General features: G+C 41.8%; 1 protein-coding gene across 8 annotated transcripts in view; it reads right to left on the minus strand.

Annotated features, from left to right (window-relative positions):
* Window positions 1-21,546, minus strand: part of ARID1B (AT-rich interaction domain 1B) — a 327,980-nt gene that overhangs the window by 75,124 nt on the left and 231,310 nt on the right. For all 8 annotated transcript variants that reach the window (XM_084262562.1, XM_084262563.1, XM_084262561.1 and 5 more), the window contains one exon: window positions 8,550-8,639. In XM_084262562.1, coding sequence (XP_084118688.1) covers window positions 8,550-8,639 — 90 coding nt within the window. The remainder of the gene's footprint in view (window positions 1-8,549; window positions 8,640-21,546) is intronic.

A 21,546-nucleotide genomic window follows, 5' to 3' on the forward strand; every position in this document is an offset into this window, starting at 1 on the left:
CCCTTCAGCACTTGGACGTTTTCACACTGGCATCTGCTGGTGTCTGCAGAAGAACCACCGCATTTCTTCCCACCCATTCGACAAGGAGTGTCTCTTTGCTTATGTGAGCGATAGCACTTACGGAAAACATCACCTTAGCAAGACTGGGGCTGCCTGCAAAGATCGCTGTGGTATTCTCCTTTACACAAAAGGATCAATGTTCTGCTTAAGAAAAAGTGCTGGATTGGATTCATTATTTTTTAAAAAAGTATTTTTTTATTATGCTTTAATACCTATCTCACAGTCTCCTCGCTGTTTATTTGTCTGACTGCTTCTCTTCACAATGTGAATAGCTTTGGGGAAGATGGAAACTAATGACCTAGCTAAGGTTTTAACCCAGACCCCCCAGTGTTTTACCAGCTGCGCTATTAGGTTAACTGGCTGAATCTCCTCTGCTTCCCTCTCTGACAGTACAAAACCTGGTCTATGTATAGCATGCAATAATGTTAAATTTTTTCCCACCCCTAAACCTCCCTCTGCTACTGCCTAGCCTTGGAATTCATATAATCTATCACTGAGAAATTAGAATCTGGGGAAGGATCAGACAGATTACCCAGATGGTAGCTGAGGAAGAAACATCCAACCTTTCCTAAAGCAAACCTTACGTAATGCTCTCTGATATTAAATTTTAAGTGCTATACTGAGGGACGGAGAAGGAAAGACATTTGTGGAGATGTTGATGCACAGACAGAACAAACACATTGTTCATCCACTAATGGATGCTTGGAAAATTTGGGTAATGGTGAACTGCAGCAACAAAAGCACCCCATCCCACCCACCAATCTGCCCCCGAAGCAAATCCTCAATTTCAGTAGGTAGCTTGGGCTGCTGGAATTAATCTGAGCAGCAACATGAAAAACCCGAGGAGTCCGTCTGCTTTGTACAATTAACATTTGTCTAACTGTCCCTAATAACATGCATACTTATGAAAATCATGGAAGAGAGCAAAGAAGGAACGGCATTTTTCAACGTGTAATGTGCGAGGCCTGCAGGCTTAATGGTCTAAATTTCTGGTTTGAAAAATTTACCTTCCCTGGAGACTGCTGTTCAAAGCGGCCACGGATCAACTCACATCTTCCTTTTTGTGAAGTAAATATAACGAATACCAGGAGATATATATGGATTTTGTGGAAAAGACGAAAATACACACGATGTGTCTTGCACACACGTAAAATAAATCGTATTTTTTTTCAAAAATACAAAATCAGCATGTTGTCCTCAGTCCCAAACTGCCTTCATCTTGGTCTTATTTTACCATGAGTTACAATTTGACCCATTCTTCCCTTCCTTGATTTGCAGCTGTTCCCAGACAAGTGTTTATTTTGCAGCCTTTCGGGAGCTTTTGGGATGGAAAGAACTATCCAGTGTTAGCTATTAATATATATATAGAGTTCAGCTCACTGCCCTACATATTAACTTAAAAAGGCATGAAGGATCTTAGATCAGAAAGGCTTTATTTTTAGAGAAGCTTCATAAAAAGGTTAAGTTAGGTACTGGAGGAGCAGAGCGTCCTGGAAAAGATGGTGCTGAGGAACAGGCAGAGCCCAGGCGGCTCCCAGTTTATAGGACGGGATGGGGAAGCTGTCCCAGGGATGGGGATCGTACCCAGTAACTTTACGTTGAGCCTGGTGACAGGAACATCGACTGTCACTTTGTCATGTTCTTCATCACTGATGTCTTGTGGCTTATCTCTCTCCTGGAGCCCAGAGGCAGGGAATCTGACGGCTGCCTAATGAAGTCAGTGGAAACTTTTCTATTGAGAAGTCTCTCTGCTGGCAAGTATATAAACTCTCTCAGAATAATTCAATTCCACTCCCTAATCTCAAAAAGAGAATCCCCAATTTAGTTTTAAAAATGAAATAAAGATTCATCCCCAAGTATAACAAGATTTAACGTCAGCAAGAAGAAAGCAATGACCAGCTGCTACTATACAAAAATTACTTGGGAGACCTGACTCTGGGTTTTGATCATGCAGACATTATTATCTACTTCAAATTCTACTTCTGCCGTTTTGTTCTCTCCCAGTGTGGTTTATCACATGTAAATCATACCCCTTCCTCCTCCGATTCTTCTTGCAGATGGCCAGTGCTGCTGTGTGTTTAGTGTACGCCACAACTAATCACAAGTGTAGGCCACAATCTAAAGCTGAGACTACCTGGTCTGTGTTCGAAATCCAAGTACGGTCTGAAACCAGCAGCCTGAATTGGCAACTGATTTCTTTAAGAATCAACCTGGTTTGAGTAACAGAATTTCTAATACTTCTGGGCAAGAAAAGCAGGTCTTCCTGCAATGCTCAAGAGACAGACACAAAGCTACTCACTCCTACAGCTCAAAGATCTTGATTACTAATCACAGTAGACATACTGCAAGCTGCTTTGTCGGGCATTGCTACATGATGTAGTACAATGTAAGCAGGTACAAAAACAGGGGTCTTGAGTGCTACTGCGATTAAAAAAAAAATAAAAAGATAAACTGTGTGTATACATTTAAAAAAATACTACGTTTCAGTGCACTTCCACATTTACAAAATGAACTACAAACATGGTGTTATAAAACAATGAAGACTGTTGATAAATTCAGAGCACACTAAATTGAGAAACTGGTGTAACTTTTTGAGTCACCAAAGAAGTGCATGGCTGTACTGCAGGGCTCTTCCTTCACATGCAGAGCCGCTCTGTACGCTCCTATGCATCACGTTCCTGTTTCACCACGTGACTCAGGCAGAGAACAGCAGTGCTTTACAACCTTAGCCTTGCACTGAAATAACTCCTTGCAAAGACGTGTGACAGTTTCAACCAAAACCTGCTTTCGCTCCTTACAGGACACACTTTTCTGGCTGTTGAAGGCACAATCCTCTAACCCCAGTTCTCCAGGCATGAAGGTTTCCTCCCAGCCTGCACGGTGTTCCTGCGTACCAGTTGGAGCTCAGCTCCTCCACGCTGACCCACTCGGAGAACGCTACACGCAGAAGAGGTACTCAAACATACCTGTGGCTTTGCACTCAGTGCATGTCTCAAGCATCTTTCTTTAAGAGCCTGAAACACTTCAGTCTACATCAAGTAAACTTATTACCAAGTCTGATTTAACCTTAAGTGGTGTCATCGTTAACATGGCAAGCAGAAGAATTTTAATGACAAGAATCATTTTATTCTCTAGCTCCTCGGTGTTCTGAATAGATCCCAAATCCCCAAATGAGAGCAAAAAGCGTATTCTCAGGGAAAAAGTCTTTTTAAGATTTAAAAGCAAACTACAGTATCTTTTTTGTTTCAATAAGAATTCTTTGATCTATTTTCTTCCTTCTGGTTTCTTTTTTAAGAAGAAAATAGATTGCAGGGAAAAGAACCTCTATCATCTAATGGCAGTATTAAGCCATAAATCTGATCAGGAATTGTAGGTGCAAAACACCAGATTGGTATTCTGTGTCTTCCACACAAGCAAAAACATTTATATTTTGTTAGAGGAAAATACACGGCGGTGGAATTTATGTGATGGCTGCGTACAGATAAGCATGCCTAGAAAACAGTTAAATGGGAGAAAAATACCTATATGAAATCTAATGGGCAAATTAGGAAATGGTAGTTACAGGAATTCAGTTGCTGCTTTGTGTTTATAGGGAAGCACAAAGAGAACATCAAAATGCCTGATCACATCCCATCTGTTACTACCTCTTGCTGGATAACATCTTGGCTGCCAAAAAAGCGATTTAAATTTACTACATTGCAGCTACTGATAAATATCACTTCTGTGAAGATCTAATACTAAATAAGGACTAGATTCTGAGGATAAAGCTCACAAGCAGTTGTGCCAAAAAGATCCAAATTTTTCTTAGTAAAACTAACACCTGTACTCCTCCAAGCCTGCAGTTTCTTATTCCTTGTCTGTGAAATGTTTTTAATAGAGGACACAACTGTACAACAATCCTCAAAAGCTGGATCATGTCAACAACAGAAAGAAATAAAGCTAGAACAGAAAGACTGACATAAAGAAAAAGAAAAAAGAAAAGGTACTGGGAGGAGGTGATGGAGAAGAGGAAGGCTACTATTCAACAATTTTGGAGGTGCTTACTCCGGGCACTTTCCTCATAGATCTGACAGGCACAGAATGGTGCCATGAAACTGCCTCCAGCAATGGAATACATTTTCCAGCACATCACAGCAGCTGCAACGGCATCAATTCTGCTTGCAATCCATGTCCAAACAGAAAAGTTCTCAGTGGTCCTATTTCAGCATATCTCAAGGACTAATTAAATCCTCATTACTATCTTCTAATTATTCCAGTGCTCTGGGATTTCACTGAGCAAGTCCCCAATGGTGCATTAGATGAAAAGGGTTAAATAACCTGTGTTGATTTTGAGACTCCAGATCTATTTCAGACCTTTAGCATATCATCAGCATTATCATGAATATTTAACTACGTACCGCTGTGAAAATTATAAGGGGAAAACAATTAAAGATTTTTTAAAAATTAATTCTGACCCATATACATTTGCACTAATAAATAAGGCTTCCTTAAGTATCCCCATTATGAGAGTGCTTGCTAGAGTAATAACGTGAAGTCATTAACTGTTTCCATTAAATTCAATGGTTTTCAGGAGCTCCCAGCTCACTATTTTAATGTAAGACTGAAACCTGACACGTACACATCCAACTGGATAAGCGTGAAAAATATTATTTAAAAGCAGGTACATTTTATATGCTTTTTCAAAATTAGGTAAGGAACCATTCATTTCTGCAGGGGCAAAAGTACCTATTTCAACCTGATTGTGACACATACTCTCTGCAATTGGTATCTGTGTAGGTGAGTATTCATATGCATCTCCATTAGGTTAGAAAAGTAAGAGTGGGAGTACGGGCTAATGGCCAGGGCAGGAGGGTTCTTTTTCATGCTCCAGCTTCAGGAAACTGATTTAGGGGGTCGGTTTGGATATGCTGGGTTTCTGTTTGATCCATACACATAAATTCTATCCCACTGAGCAGTTTTGGCTGCTAAGCACATCCTCAAAGTGTGGCTTCCAAAGCCCAAACAGATGAGGTACAGCTTTATATAGGGAACTCAAGTGACTTCGTACTTCGATTATTTGCCAAAGGGTTATGCCAGTTGTGGCACACTGCAACCCAGCCTCTGGAGACTGATGTAACTGAAGTTCATAAAAATCTTTGATTTCAATAAACACAAACAAATCAAACCCTAATTTTGATCACAGTAAAGAATAATCTGGAGTAGCTGTATTGGAAACAAAGAGCAAACCACGCACCCCAAACCACAGGAAGTTTCAAAGGCTGGCTTAGTTAGTTAAGACTACATTTTCAGGCAGTATCCTCTAGTAATGGCAATAGCTGTGATTCAGCAGCAGTTAAATACTGAAAAGCATAGGTGAGCAGGCATGGCTACTGCATCTCCCAGAGACTTACGACCCCAATGCTGCAGAGCCCACTCCCTCTGGCTCCAGAGCTTGCTGTCTCAGATAGTCCATTAAGGCTTATGGGACTTACTTCCACTCCCACTACTTTCCAAGACACATGAGCTGAGACACAGGTTATGTGCCTAGGTACCCAAGATGTGTTGGTAAAACTGGAAAAGTTTCACTGACTGGGCATCGAACAACAGTGGCTGGTTACTGATCCTGGGATGAGAACAGAACTTTGCACGCTCCATTTCCACTAGGACAGCTCAAAACGTCCTACAGGTTGAGCAGGACATGAAAAAAATTCCTCTTATTTTTCAAAACCTAAGCATTTGTATGCTTATTACAAAAAGTATGAAATAAGCTATGTAAGAAGCAAGCTGAGAGCACAGAAAATCCAATCCCCCAAGAAATTCCTATTAGTGTACATAATGTACCTACGTTACCACTCCCCTCCTTCCATGCACAGAATGTACATGTGAAAATATGCTCATTGCTTCATGCTGCACTGTATGACAGGGGATGTATAGCCTTAGGCAGGCAAACATAAAAATCCCAGCTGGGTGCTGAGTAACCATGGAAAGTAGGGTAAAATATAATCAAACACTTTCATAATAAAATAAATAAGTGTAAACCTAATGGTTCAAGGTAGTGGTTTAGCATCCAGAAGTGCTACAGCTCAGATTCCACCTGTCAGTCAAACTTCACAGTATCTCGTAAATAACATTTTATTTTCAAGTATTGAGAGCAGAGGATTCTGCTCAAGGAATGATTAGAAGTCTTTTGTTCATTCAATTCTCTCTCTAAACAAGGAAAGAAACATTACACAAAGTGCTGAACCAAACATTACCTTATCCTATGGAGGGTCTCTGGGATTTTTGTTTTAGTTTTCTTTTTCTTCTTTTCTTTTTTTGGGGGGGAAGAAAGTGTATCGGTAAGCCAAGAGCTTAAATTACTGTAACAGATGCCTATGGATCAGGTGTCCTTAGCAGCAATGATTTTCTGCTCAGGTTTTTATCAGTAAATGACAAGCACCTTCTCTTTGAGTCCCCATCACTCCCCCCTCCTTCCTTTCTTCAAGTTCAGTGGAAACCAGTTCAAGCAAGCAAAGGAATCAACTAATGTAACAGCCTTTTTAAAAGGTGAAGTTTTCCATTTCAAAGGAGCCTCTAATCAATGACAGGGCGCAAAAGGGAATGCACGCATGTTTATGCATGTATAGCACAGACTTTAGAGAAGCTTTGGGGAACATGTTCTGCAAAATCAATATGACCTAACTAGTAACAAATTTCATACCTGCTGCATGAAGCAAATGAACTTCTTGTACAAGCTGGGTCACAAGGATCATGCATATAACACCAGATTTTGCATATGGAAAGTGCAAAAATTGCAACATTCCCAATTATATTTTCTCTAAGAACACAACCACAAGTCTCACCCCCTGTCCCTGCACTGAGGAAGAACCGGATTAAATCGATCTGTAATTTTTATTTCTCTCACTGCCCTTTACTTGTTTGACTTTCCAGTTATGGCAGCTGTCTTGTCCATTTTACTTCTGAATACTCCTCTGCCTCCCCCGACCATGCAATGACCCCCAGTTCTGTTCTACAGGAGCAACGGAGATGTTCAATCCCTCCAGCTGTCAGACCTGCCTAACTCACCCCCCGAAGCCGGGTGAGGAACACACACTGCTGAGATACTTCTTGCTGGGCAGTGTAACACTCCATGCCAAGACCCAGTTGTGCCAGGAAACACACACATCTTCCGGAGACGCCTGGGTCTTCAAAGCCGCGCTCTGATCCAGTGCCTCTGCTGTGTGACATTCTGTCCCACAATACTTTGTGCATTTGCACTGGGTACTGAGGCCTGTCTTTTATCACCAAACCTTTATGTTACTCTAAAAAGATTTTAAGGGCAAAGTAAGTCCCTGCACTAACAAGTGTGTATAAAGGATGATGTAAAAAGGAAAAAAAACCCGAGTTGTGTGTGGAGCTGCACGTTTCATGCTCTCAATAATCAGCATTCCTGGAGGGGGGGATATCCAACACAGAAGAACAGCAAAAGTTAAGACTCTTTCCTCTTCTTTGTGAGTCCTTTTAGTTCCTCCTGGATGCTATCCCAGAAATTTGTCATTCTGTGAGTTCAACTTGTTTCGCTGTGAGAAAACTTCTAGTATTTATGGTATCCCCATATGGTGCTACTTGGAGTATTTCTGGTAGCAAGACATTTTAGGAGGGGCATTTCATAAATAACTCCATGTTTATCACAGTTATCATGTGTCTGTTTTGCAAGCCTGTCGCTGGCACATGTTAACCACTGCCTGGACAGGACGCCCAGTTTACAGCAGTTGTCTGCATGGCCACGCAACAAAGCTGTGACAGGTATCTTTCGTGAGCTAGGGAGGGAAGAGGCAAAAGGAAGGGGGCTTAAAGTTTGTAAATGGCAACATTAAGAAAAAAAAAGAGGAAAAAAAAAAAGCTCTGTTTATTTTGTGAGCACTTGCTAGGAAGTACCCTTTTAGAACAGTGCTGTTGCCTGCAAGGTTTTCCCTTGCAAGATTTCCAAATCTTTGAACCATTTGACCTAAATAGTTCATTTCCCTTTATATTTAAAGATGTTTTTATTTCTAGAACTGGCTGCAGGACTAGCTATCATGTCCATGCAAAGACATCAGAGACGAGAATTTTAAGAACAGTTCCAAAACTGCACTGTTCATAGCTAGCACTATTTCTATATGTCTTAATTCCAAGACAGACAATGAAGACTGATTTCTCTGGATATGAATCAAGTATTTACGGCACACTGCCTTTAAACTCTGGGCATTTGCTGTATTTTGAGAAAGCCTTGTTTCCAATTATATTTTGGTAAAACCTGTTATTCAATTGCTCTTTCCCCAGAGAAGGAAACACCACCATCCCACCACCATCACCTCGTACCTCCCCACCTTGCCACCCCCCTCCCACCCCTGGAGCCTTTTATAATGAGGACTGTCATTATTTTCCCTGGGAAAAGAAAAGAAATACCAGGAAATCTCACATTGCTAATGTGCGACTTAAAATGAAGGCTGCATTTGGCACCACTAAAAAAGCCCCACCACCTAACAAACCTCGGTCCTGTGGCATTGGTGACTGGCTCAAGGCAGGGTGGGAGCTGGATTCTGACTGGCTGCCAGGAGGCTGCGGTGGCATCTGACTGCCTGTAACACACAGAGAAAAAAGGGAAAACAGACTGGCTTTTAACATTGCAATGCATAAAACCAAGCCTTGCTGCATTTTTCAACCTCTCAACGTCAAAGAAAGTACCAGCTGTACAAAGTGAAGACAGAGCTCAACAGGTCTAACTTTTTTCAGATTGGTTCCACCCCACCCCCCTTCTTTTTCCTTTCCCTTTCCTCCCCACCCTGAAGCCTACAGAGGAAACATGCATAAACATATTTAGGAACAGGCATGGCAAAATGTTCAATTTCTTATTGAGCGAGCTCCCAACCTCACCGACATGATCCAATTTATAGTTGCAAATCTCCTGACACATATTTCTGTTAGAGAGTTTAACAAAATCCAAGTCTGCTGAACAATAGGGCTCATCCTGCCGAGCTTAAACTGGCCTCCAGCCAGGCAGACATGGACTGCTGCCAACAATATTACCAATGAAAAATTCAGTCAATACAAAAATGACTAACAACAACAGTTTAAAAAGTATTTCAATGAATCAGTGGTTTTAATATTATTTGAATGTCCACGCAGAATACAGGAATAAAGAATAATATGTGGTGAAAGTGAAGCATGTTTAAGAGAGACCAGGCAGAAGAGGGGCATCTCATTATTCAAATAAAAGCAAAGGGAAGATATTTGCTTATTAAAATATCCATCTGAACAGACAGACCCATTTTTATGGTCTTGTTCAAAAGACACCCACACAGTTTATCCACCGCTGTCTACCCACCCAAAGAAGAACAGCACCCGCCGCGCTGTCTGTGAGGCTCAGGACACAAAATGTTCCCTTTCAGCATTACTGAACAGTAAAGCAGGTGCTTATTGCACTGATGCAAGTCACTCTCCGGGTCACCATTCATGACTGTCAGACAGGGGGACCACACTACCATCCTTGCACCGCTATGACCCCCCAATGGCTTCGTGTCCAACAGCCAACCTGCCTCAGCCTGAGCAGGACTAGGAACAAGGCTGGGATGTGCCCTGGGACTCCTCACCGCTGCTGGTCTGAGACAAGCCTGCTCTGGACAGCCCAGACGGCCTGAAGACCACACCTCAGGTTAAACAGCAAATACATACTTTAAGCATTTAGACAACTGTAGTGATGAGCACGGTATAAATAAATAGCAGCAGACAGATATATACCCCTCATCGTCAGAAACTGCTCAGATTGTTTTCCATTTGAAAGGAATGGAAAGAATAAAAACACAGGCAATAGATTCGTGCCTGCTGAGACTCATTTCCTCCCGCTCAGCAGCCAGCCCTCGGCAGTGGCGGGAGCGAGAATCCAGCGGCCGGTCCTGGTGCTGGGAGCTGGGCGGATGGGGGGCAGCAGGGGCTGCTCTTTCTTCCGAGCCATGAAGGGCCCCATGTTGGACGTAAAACGCAGGAAAGCAAAGGTGTCTGCTCTGTCCTGTCCACCCCGCAGCCTCAAAGTGACTGCCTCTCAGCACTGACTCTGAAGAAAGGCCAGATGGATAAAGAACAAAAAGAAAATCCATAACACGTGGGGTGTACGGGCTGCCTGGCTATTCAGATGAGGTGCATCTGCACTAAAAAACATGACAGTCAACATTACTGGGAGCAGCTGTGACAACTGTCTCGGAGATGCAAATGCTGGACTAGAGGCAGAATTGCTCCTCCAAAAGACCAAACATGCCACTCAGCGCCCGAGGCTTTGGGATCCACGGCCCATTCACGAACTCTAAGGCATATGACAATAATATTCTGGTTTATGTTTTGATGTCACTCCAGAGCAGGCTGTGGAAACGGTAAGTGCCTGCATTATAACGAGAGCTTTCTGCTTGACAGGAAGGATTCAGTGACTCAAGACTGTAAACAAACAGCAATTCCATGTTAACACGGGGCACTGCCACTTCCACTGTGTATGCCCGAGGCACTGCTACCAGGCACAATACTTCCAAGTACATCCGAACCATCTATGATTTTTACAAATACTTCAAAAATACTACTACTTACTACTACTACTACTACTACAAAGGGCAGGGGTAGCCCTGACTGCACCACACAGCTCCCAGTGGGATGCCCCTTTAGGTGAAGGCTTGGCAAACTCCGAGAGACAATAACAGTGCCTGGAAGATCTATGCTGGGCAACATATTTTGAATAAATTTATACATGGTCTCTAATTTTTTATGTTGATAATAACATCAGTTACCTGGCAGGAGCCTTACTCAGCAGAGGCAGATATGCCGGCACGGACCAGGGAAGTCAAAGCCTAGAACAATGAGTGTACAACATGCTACACAGAATCATTTTCACCTGCATCCCTAGGGAATACAGACTCAGGACTTCTGCTAATTCAGCGAAATCATCAGCCTCTGCAAACATTAATGCTGGTTTACTAGTCAGCTTAGATTTTAAGTTCACTGCTGATTTAAAGCAAAAATTTTTGTTTCATGGAGGAAAACAATTTTGTCAGCAAGTCCAACTTTACACATATTCTAGCAAGTAAGGACCCTGCAAGACAAGCAGCCATTACAGCAATTATCAGTGGATGCTACAAATTATCCAGGTGCTGGACATGAAAGTATTACACCAAAATGTTTTCAGTCGAACTGCCATTTTATCCTTAGAAGTGATCTGAAAGGTAAAAGGAGGTTAAGCACCCAAATACCTTTGAAGACTTGAACTGAACTCTTAATTTGGGTATCTAGCTCCAATTGATTGGGAGCTGATGACAGGACTTTAAAAACCTTTGAAGATCCTGTCTGCCATGCTTTTTAAGTTTCTTTGTCATGAAAAGAAATGACCTTAAAGATTTTCCATTTCTTTCCTTTAAATGATATTAATCCTCCTCTCTTTCAACCAGTAGAGTAGTTGGGATTCTTGGAAGACACTTTAAATAATACATGAACAGACGTTTGTATTTTATTAGGGAAGGAAAACTTCTACAAAAGAAAAACAACCTCTTTTCTTTTGTACAGCTATTTAAGAGACGAAAAAAAGAAACCAACCATTTTTCTTCACTGACAAACTACTGCCTCCTTTGAGCCAATGATCCACAGATGCAAGTTTAAACAGGGATGACCTTTTCCCATGTTTTGTATAGTACTGTTGCCACGTCGGCCAGATACTCCAACTGTCAAACTTGTGCAAAGTGAGTACCAGGGATGTTTCATTTTTATTATGCAAAATCACATAATGCATGTTAGAAGAATAGATGCTGCCTCACTAATTTATCCAGATTTAACAGAGGAGCAAAACAGTATTCAAATTTATATAGCTATCTTGTAAAATTAGTTGTCAAAACTACTCAACCCAGCAGCCTACCTAATATCATGTCGGCTTTTTTTTTTTAAAAAGTAAAGTCAGTTGAAGAAGTGGGAGAATTTAAAAATGCTCAACAGCACAGTTGTAAGCTGTTTTTTCTATTTTTAAAGTTCTGTTAGAAATGCTTTTAAACATTTTGCACGAGATACTGAAAATCTATGCTTTAAACAGAGTCAGGAGTGAGTGGACCGCACCTGGGGAAAAGATGGACTGAGGAGAGTACTAAATGGCGACTGCGTTATGACTACAGCCGTGAAATCAGTGCTTAAAGTGTAAAAACTAAATTCCTTAGAGCAAAACATAGCAAGAAGGAGCAGACCTTTGATACCCTGCTGAGGAGCAGTCCTTACATTGAATTACAGCCCAAATCAGTAACGTTTTGAAACATGCTGAGGGCTCTCTGGTCACATCACAGTAATGGCACTGGAGGATGCTCAGCAGTGGTACCCTGTACCAGCTGAACAGTGCCTCACTCAATTGTGCCCTAACAATTGAATCAAGAAAGCACTTCAGTGATAACAGGTTCCCCTTGGGAAATTACTAGTTAAGGAGGGAAGGAGGGATATCAGCACAGGAATTTTAAGATGCATGAGGAACTGGAAACAAGGGGGTGGGGGGGAGCAGGGTGCTGATCACAGCCTATGTTGAAAAGGGAACATTAGGCTGGAGAAAAGGCAGAAGTTAAACATCTCGTGAGTTATCTTTGGGATGATTCTCAATCTAATTTGCAAAGTAAAAGACAAATTAATGACACTGGCTGATTACAAAGCAGGGAATCTTTGTCAATACAGAAGATTATCAGAATACTATCTAAGAAGCTGAACTTCCTTTTGGATGGAGTAACAAAGATGCAAAAATTTATGCTTACAGACCAGAAATAGGCCTTTTCTAACTGAAGAACTATGGGGGTTATCACTTAGAAATGGCAGAAGAAAAGGAAGGAAAATCTGACCAAATTTGTTGACCTACAGTCACAACGAGCCATTTACTGTCACCCTGAATCAAACACATTATCAGGATGAATTAGGAGACTTGTTTCCACTAGAGGTAAGGAAACGTAATGCCACTGCTGATGTGCCACTGGTGAGCCTTCACACAGAGAAACCCGGGAAGCCTGACGCTAACTGGGCTGGGAACCGAGAACGGCGACCAGCACGACGTGACAGGAGGCCGAAAGAGCCAGCGTTATTCAACATGGAAACAACTAAACCTGTGATTTTGTGACTTCTGTTTAAAAATGTACTGGTGGCTAAATACCAGGGAGGAAAAAGAGCACAATGTTTAGGACAGTAATCAAACCATTACTGGAATTTGAAACAACTTCCTTTCAGAATAATGAGGTTCAGGAAACCTAGTGATTAAGATGAAATCTGATAAAATAATGGGATTATATCACACAGTAGATGTGACAGTAAAGGCTCACAGACCGGAAAGGACATTCTGGGTCTTGGATCCCTCCATTAGAAATGAAAGATCATAAACAGGCTTCTATATGGGATTGTTTTAAATGAGCGTTTCAGGAAATTGGAAGTGAGGTGCAAATGACCTCAAAAGGAAAGAAATTTTTCTATGGGTAGCATAAAGGGAAACTGGTCATGTGGTTTGTGTTATCTCTTTCATCTCACAAAGCCTGTGACCTCTTAGAAGAAAGATTATTTTCTTCCTTAATTTATGCATTGAAACTAAGCTTCCCATCATATCAACAGTATTTTTAAATGACTTATTCAGCTGAGTAAAAAGTGTATTCCCCCAAATTAAGACATGCAAATTATTAAAATCTTCCTCCTATCCACACAGTAACCTGAGCAGAGATACTGTAAGAGGCCTGCCACACGAGGACCTCTCCAATACTGGAGCTGCGGTGCTGCTCAGCCATTCTGGTGGGAAACACCAAGTCAAGCTCTGCTTAGCACCACGCTGCAGCTAATAACCCCTTGCTAGCCACAGCAGCACTGACAGTCTGCTGCTGCCTGTTCACCCAGACAATTTCCAGCTCTCTGACACGGGAGCTCGGGACAAAGCCTGCGGCCTTCCCACCCTGGGATGCCTCTGGTGGCTGCCTGCATGGCCTGCTGAAGGAGAGGTTGCAAGTGGCTGATTTGTTCCGCCACAGCAGCACAGAGCTATCTGTAAACATGAAGATTATCAACTTAAACCAGTCCGATGGATGCTCCACATTACAAAAAGTTATCAGGATTGGGCCAGGCCCTGATTTTCTGTATTACCTCTTAAAACAAATGCATTGTGCTCCAAAGACAGAAGATTCCCTAACATACATGAGTTTTACTCGCAACTGATGTAAAATCAACAAAAGGTACAACCCCACTTCTCATAGAAGAATATAACTGTCAAACTACTAATCCTTAAAAGTCATGCTCCATCTTATTTTCCATATTTGTGTTACAGTTACCCTACCAAGGACTTGGTAATGAGCAAGCTCCAATGATGTCGCTATAACCTAAGAGATAAATTGCTCCCAAATCTGCATTAAAAAAACACAATGCTGAGCTATGATGTCCAGCAGAACCCTAGCTCTGGCTTTTCTCTCTACACACATGCATTGGCAATACCATAAACATCTTAATTTCGTGACCAGAAGGTACTTGTTTGACATGATATAACATGTAAATCAAAGCGAAGTTGACACTGACAGGATGAGGTAGCTATTCAATATTTTGTTTCATCCTCATTATTCAGTGTGTAGTCCCAAGGTATTACTTATGGAACACCATCCAAATGTCACCCTCACTACACAATAATTTATTATATTATGGACTTTTTTAAAAAAGGGAGTTAAGTAGTTTAAACTGGAGTCTGCCAAATTAGACATCCCAGTTTTATTACCAGGTTGTGTAACCTCTGAGTAAGGAGGTATGATGACTTCTAACAAATACACAGGAGCATAAAATGAAATAACTGTTTGTTCTGCCTAAGCTGACAACGGGCTGAGTGGCAAGGGGCAGGAAGGTAAATATAATGCCCCTCAAGGCCAAAGTTCACTTTGCTTGGAAAGGGAAGGAGAGGGAGAGCAGCTGCCACTGCATGAGGATCTGTTTCATCCCTGCCCCATCCCATCCACAAGTCACCTCTGCGTTTGGACAGGGAAGTGAAGCATGACAGCATTATTTCCTGAGATTCTGGCAACAAGCCCGAAGCAAGCTGTCAATGAGAACCTTCAAAAGGCTGTGACTCACCCGAATGAAGAAGGGATTTCCAGTAGGGCAAAAGCAAGCACCTGTGCCAAAGGCCTATTCCTCTCCAACAAATTTCAAAAGCCTGCTGCAAACCAGGAAAGCACCGGAGCTCCACAAAAGCAAGGATACATCGCTTTTTATTTATATAAGTGAAGGCACCAGTCAGTCTAGACCTAGGGACCGCTGCTTCCCTCTCCTCAATAGCCCCAACCCCAGACGCGTCACTTCACTTTGCAGCTATGGGAAGTTTCATTCTTGGGGGAGGCCAAATTTTTTTCAGCTTTCACTTCTACCTAGCTCTGCGTTCATTTAATGCACAATTTCCATTAATCTGGGATGGTTCCCAGCCCAGGGTTTTTCTGCTGGAGGCCGATCCAGAATGGCACAGCCCAGGATAGCAACCAGTTAAATCTTTTCTAATCCCCGCATTCAGAAATGGTGGCTCACAGCGGCTGGCAGGCAGGAACTGAATACAGCAGGCAAGCTCGTATTTCTCTCACCAGGCCAAATTAGTAAAAACAAAACCTGATTTCTCCTTCTCATTTCCCTGTTCTTCCTGCTCCCCAATATTTTTTACTCTTTCAAGCCTCTTTTTTTTTTTTTGTTTTGTTTGAGAAGCTTAATGTTTGGCTGCCTTCTGAAGAAACGGGCACAGTGACAGATGAAAGGCCATATTCATCGCCTAATTCAGAATAGGGAAAACCGACTGCTGTGCATTTAAGATTCTAACAACCTTGCAATTTTGTATAGCCGTTTTCCCCAACCCGTTCTTTTGAAGAAATCTGCTTTTATTCTGTTAATAACTAACCACAGTTGCAGCAGCATGGATCCGATTAGCAGTTCTTACGCTACAAAGGAGAGGGGGGGGAGGGCTGTGAACAGGGTTGCCAATTTGTCCACCTGGGTCCCCAGGAGAAAGATTAGATGAGGCGCTTGCTCCTTTCTTCCCCACTCGCTCGCTGTTCCGCACTAGACAGACCTCTTCAAAGCTCAGCCACTGACTTCGCCTTAGTTCCCCCCACCCCCCCGCCCCAAAGTCTCATTTAACCACCCCCTCTGCATGTTTTGCACTCCATGTCACTGTGTCCCTCCAAAGTGATGGTGTGAATTGGGACGAGAGGGGCTGGGAGAGGCTGCGGCTGCAGCTTGCCCAGTGCTTTCTCTCACACCTCTACGGGGCCTCTGAATTGCTTTTAGATTTCGTAAATTACATTTTCTTAAATTTGTGCAAACCATTGGAAAAAAAAAAGTGCCTATGTTCTTTAGGGAACGATCCAAACCCTGTAATCACACCGCATTTTTTTTCACCCTGTCCTTTTAAGCCTTTCATAAAAATGATAAATTTTGCTTGCATTTAGACTGAAGCAGAAGATTGCAAAGTGCTGCACGGATTTAGTCATTCTCAATTACTTGGGACACGACTTTACATATTTGTTAATGCAAAAAGCATATGCTTCTGCTAGAGAAAAAACAATTTCAATTTCTTTATAAAATGTCAATTAACCAGAATATAAAATGGTAATTGACGCGAGTGCTAAATATCTAAAAGCTCTTAACAAAGGACAGGGTAGTGTTTCTGCCCTATTTTTGTCTCATTCCTTCCTTTCAGAAATGAAACCTACCCTGCCACACACCTGAAACTTAAAACTTCAGCATTCCATTTAGGGAGTTAATCCAAGTTCCAAAAGGATGAATTTTTCATTATCAATGCCCATTCTCTAGACTGCATTTATAACTATGAGGAGAGTTTTTCTCAAAGCTGCTCCTCATTGTGTCTACTATTTTTCAGAGCCTGAGAAGCATGACATATGTGGCAGACATACACTTCTAGTACTTGCAACCTAATTAAAAACCTTAACATCTAATTTTAACATTGCCAAATTCTAACAAAACCATGTATCAACTTTCATTTATAGTATTTGCAATGTGAAAACATACAAGATACTAAAGAAAGGGTGAATGTGAACTGAAATTGCTGTTTCGTATCCACATTTCTTTTCTCCGGATCCAGCTACATGTAAGAATTGCTCAGAACAAATATTCATCACCAGGCAGCATTAACCTGAAAGGCGAGCAGCGATGGAGTTTCACTCCTCCCCACTCCTCCTGACTCTCTCAAGTTCAAGCAAGCAGGTGGAAATTGGAGCAGCGCTGATACGTGGCACTCAGCTATTCTGTTTTGCTCATCCTGCCTGCTAATTCTCATACCCGTCCACTGCCTGTGAATAACGGGCATTTTAGTAGCAAAAGGTGTGTGTTCTCATTAATACTATCCTCAAAAGGAACAAATTCTTAAGATAGTCTAGTTATCTTACTGTATCTTACTGCAATATATTGTGAATTACACATGCCCAGTCTCAACGGTTCTCAGGGACGGGGAGAGAAAAGGGCAAGTTGAATGCAAAAAGGATGAAAGCACTTTGAGGCAAACCCACTTCTCAAAACCATTTGGTGGGTCTGATCTTCCTGAAGACAAGACCTATCATGCGGTATTTCATCTCACCCGACAACGATAAGCTCCCAAGACCGGTGCAGAAGCGGAGCAATTCTTCATTTATTTTTAATCAACTGAGAACTTTCATCCGGTGAGTTCCCTCTGCAAGGTCACACGCACCACGCGCGGCCACGTGCCTCTCATGCAGTCTGCAAACGCCAACTTGTATGTCAGCTTCTGTTTGGAAGGGGGAGTATCAACGTTAGCAACCCCTGGTTATATCATTTATAAACATGCAGATGTGGATTATTAAAGATTAATGCATTTTGGGATTGGTGTCGGCATTCCGTTTGTCTCACGCCGAAACCAATTCTGTTCTTCATTAGTCAACGACAACCCACATCACCCTGTTGTGGAAGAGAAATCAAAGGTGCAAGCGTGAATTGAGAATAAGTGATGAAACTGATTACTAAGAAACTTAACGGCTGTAATCAATCAACACATCACAATAATTTGGGTCCACTGCTATCTGGAGATGGGGAAGAACAAACAGAAAAGCTCGCTGTCGGAGTGAGTTGTTCTTTTGCGTCTGCTTTCTGAGAGCTCACTTTGCAATCTGACTTCCATATCTACCTACAGAGTGATGCTGTCAAAGGGCCATTCAGATCCTTCAAGCCACAGCTCAGTCTGTATGAATTCTGTCCCTACGGAGGAGAGAGAATATCGTGCTTTTCATTAATTTTTAAAAAATGGTTATCTGGAGGTAGAGGAAATGTTCTTTTTGAGGCTAAATGGCTATTTTCTAGCTGGCCCAGAATTAATTCAGGCCGTCTCTGCAATCGTTCAGGTTCCTTCTAAGGAAGGACGCACCACGTACCCGTCTAGTCAAGTCTGACACTAACTATGAAGCATGAAGGCTGCTTTAAATATCTCTAATGGCAGTGATACACGGTCCACAGAAAAACTGAAAACTGCAACAGCTTATCCCATCACAGAAACCAAACCACTTACAACATTTACGCTCTATTTTATCTAGGTATAACCACCATCTGTCAACAACAACAAAAACATACTGATGGAAACGTGAGAGACACTTCCCATTCGCTCATCAATCACTGCTCAGCATTGCAAAGGATGAGGGAATGAAAGACAACCTTTTAATTTATGATAATACGCAAATTAATGCCCTATTTGGCAACACAAAGAAGGAAAGAGAATCTCTGTTTGTGCAGCCAAATAATGACAGAATAAAAAAATCCCAAATGTTCAAGACCAAATGTACACTGTACTGAATTTCTTGAAAAAAAACAAGTGGGTTGAGCAAAGAAGTTAGAAAGAAATGCAGAGGTTACTGATTCAGTGTAAACAGCTCTTGTCCAAGGATGGCTTTAAAACACACATCTATACTAACAACAAACATACCTGTCAAGTCTTGGCTGCTGCAGTTAAGTATATTCGAATTTTGTTATGTGAACCAGAGCACGTGTAATTATGCAAAAATTTTAATTGGCTTTCAACAGGCATCATAATCTAGTTGGATTTGTACCGGCACGTGGCTACCAGTGACTCACAGAGCTTCAAGAAGGGGCCTGCCATTCATGTGCTGCCACGGCGTGTGCCGTAGCAGCTGCGGCACCAAGCCGGCCACTTGGACATTGCTGGGATGGATGGTGAAAAAAGTCCTGGCAGGAATCAATAAAATGAGGCAAATCAACAACAGGGTAGGGAACAGCTATGGGGATGCAGGCGCTACCGATCTGACTGTCCAGGGGGAGGTTTACATGAAGCCTTTGTAGGGTGCTGGATATCCCTCAGTGTCACCCTCCTCAGACCCTGCGGGATGTTCAGTCCGTGGGGCAAAAATGTTCATCACTGGTTTACACTGCAGTTAAACACTGAAAGGGAAATGTGTGGCCCTGAAATATAAACACTGACAAGCAAGGTTTTGAGCAACTGTAAACACTTAGAACTAAAATCCGAAAACTACCCCTAAAAATAACTGCCCAGGACATGGTGGTTTTGGTGATTTATTGTTCTTCTATCTGATGCTTAATTTAGAGCTGATAAAAAAGCAGCAGGTTGATGGCGCTGGAATATGAAACCCTCTGTCATCAGGAAAACCGAACAGGAGGAACTCGAACAGCGTGTCTCTGTCTCATTTCGGCTCCTGCACCTGTTCTAGGAAGACCACCTCTGCAGAGAAGGACACCGCCCTGATCTCTCAGGCCAGACTGCGAGGACGACAGCAGTTCTGATAGTGTCTTTTGTAGCATGGGCTCTCCTCAAGAAACTAGATCGAGACTATTTAGCTATTTCATGAAGCCCTGAGATAACAGATTATTCATTGGCTGTGACCTGGGCTGAATTCTAATAGGTATCACAGGTTAGATGCTCGGTACGCTAGAAGCAATGCCTCGAGCTATATGCCTTACAATTTGCTTATTTTTCCTCTTGTCAAAAGACAAAAAAACCTCTAAATGTTGTTCAAACCCTTCAAAAGAAAGGGTTTTAAACTACTGCTATGTGAAACATTCACATATTTAATTTGTAAGCATTCTAGATTTGCAAAACTGCTGAATAGATGTTTTGTACACTAGCAGTGATTAAGAACATAGCTACGTCAATGGCATTTCGTGTTTTGCTTTTTTCCTGGTCCGGATGCCAATGAACAGCATGCATCTTCCTTGCAACAAGCTGTTGCAAGATTTTTGCCTCCGGAGAAGCCAAGGGGGAAATATTGATAGATGTGTTAAAATAATCTTTCTAGACAGGGGGACTAAATCCATTTTATAAGGATATAATCCCCTTTCTTGTTTTGCAATTATTCTAGGGTATCTGTAAAACTTCAACCAAAAAAATACAGTGTTACTAGTTCATTTTCAGATGGTAGTCCTCCCTCCCTCAAATAATGTTTGAGAAGAGTCCATGCTATATAAAATACCAATAGTGGTGGTCAATGGATCAGGCATGTGGAATAGCTCAATCCCAAGAAAAAGATTTTTCTAAATTCTTGTTTAAAACAAGACCTGTCCGATCTGCTTGTCTTACAGCAGCCACTTCTGAAAACAGTTCAGCTTTAGCTTTCACCTTTCATAAGGCACAAGAGAAACTATTGCTTCAATTCCCATTTTTGTATTAAAATGTTCTTTTTCAACCATGACAGACTACTGGTCAGTTTTTTCTTCTCTCAGCATTTTAGTTACTCTATCCACACACTGACTAACATGCACATCAAGGCAAGATTTCTTGCTACAGTTCTCTCTGGGCAGCCCATTCCCTTCTTGCTCCTTATGTGGAGTGCAAGCTGCAATTTTGATGGGTCCTGGATTTCAAGCCAGCTAGCTGATCAATACAAGCTGTGGAAGACCTCCAGGTTTGCAAAGAATAAAGCTGATCACCAAATGGAACAATTCCATTGCCTTATATATTTACCAGAATTATAAATTTGGGACGTTTTTAATCAGAGGAGGGTGCTGACCACCAAACCACATAAACTAAGGTGACTAACAAGAATATTCCTAACATTGGATACAAGCTCCTTGGTGAAAAATGACATCAATACATTTGCAATAAACACTACAATGCAGTTGATGTTTAACAGAGTGAAAATAACTTGTTTGTTCAGAAAGTAAATGTAACATGTCTTGAAAGCACAAGTCAAAATACCGATCTATGGGAAAAAATACCTATTTCCAAAGATGGCATTTACCACTCATCATTAGTAGAGTGTATGTACCCTTCTCTTCTATGCAGATAAACACTGATGCAGAGCTTTAAAAATAATATGATTTATTGACTTGTACAAAATCTGCTCATCCATCATGGGTTAAACGATTCCTGGCCTATCAGCAATCTTCCACAGAACTCTTAATATTAAAAATTTTTGCTGCTTACACCGCAAGGGAGAAAGAGCTGACAAAAGCCTTTGGCCAGTGAGATCAAAATTGGGGAGGGGGGGAGAAAGGGGAGTTTAG

The sequence above is a fragment of the Gallinula chloropus genome (genome assembly GCF_964237585.1).
Source record: "Gallinula chloropus genome assembly, chromosome: 3".
Classification (NCBI taxonomy): Eukaryota; Metazoa; Chordata; class Aves; order Gruiformes; family Rallidae; genus Gallinula; species Gallinula chloropus.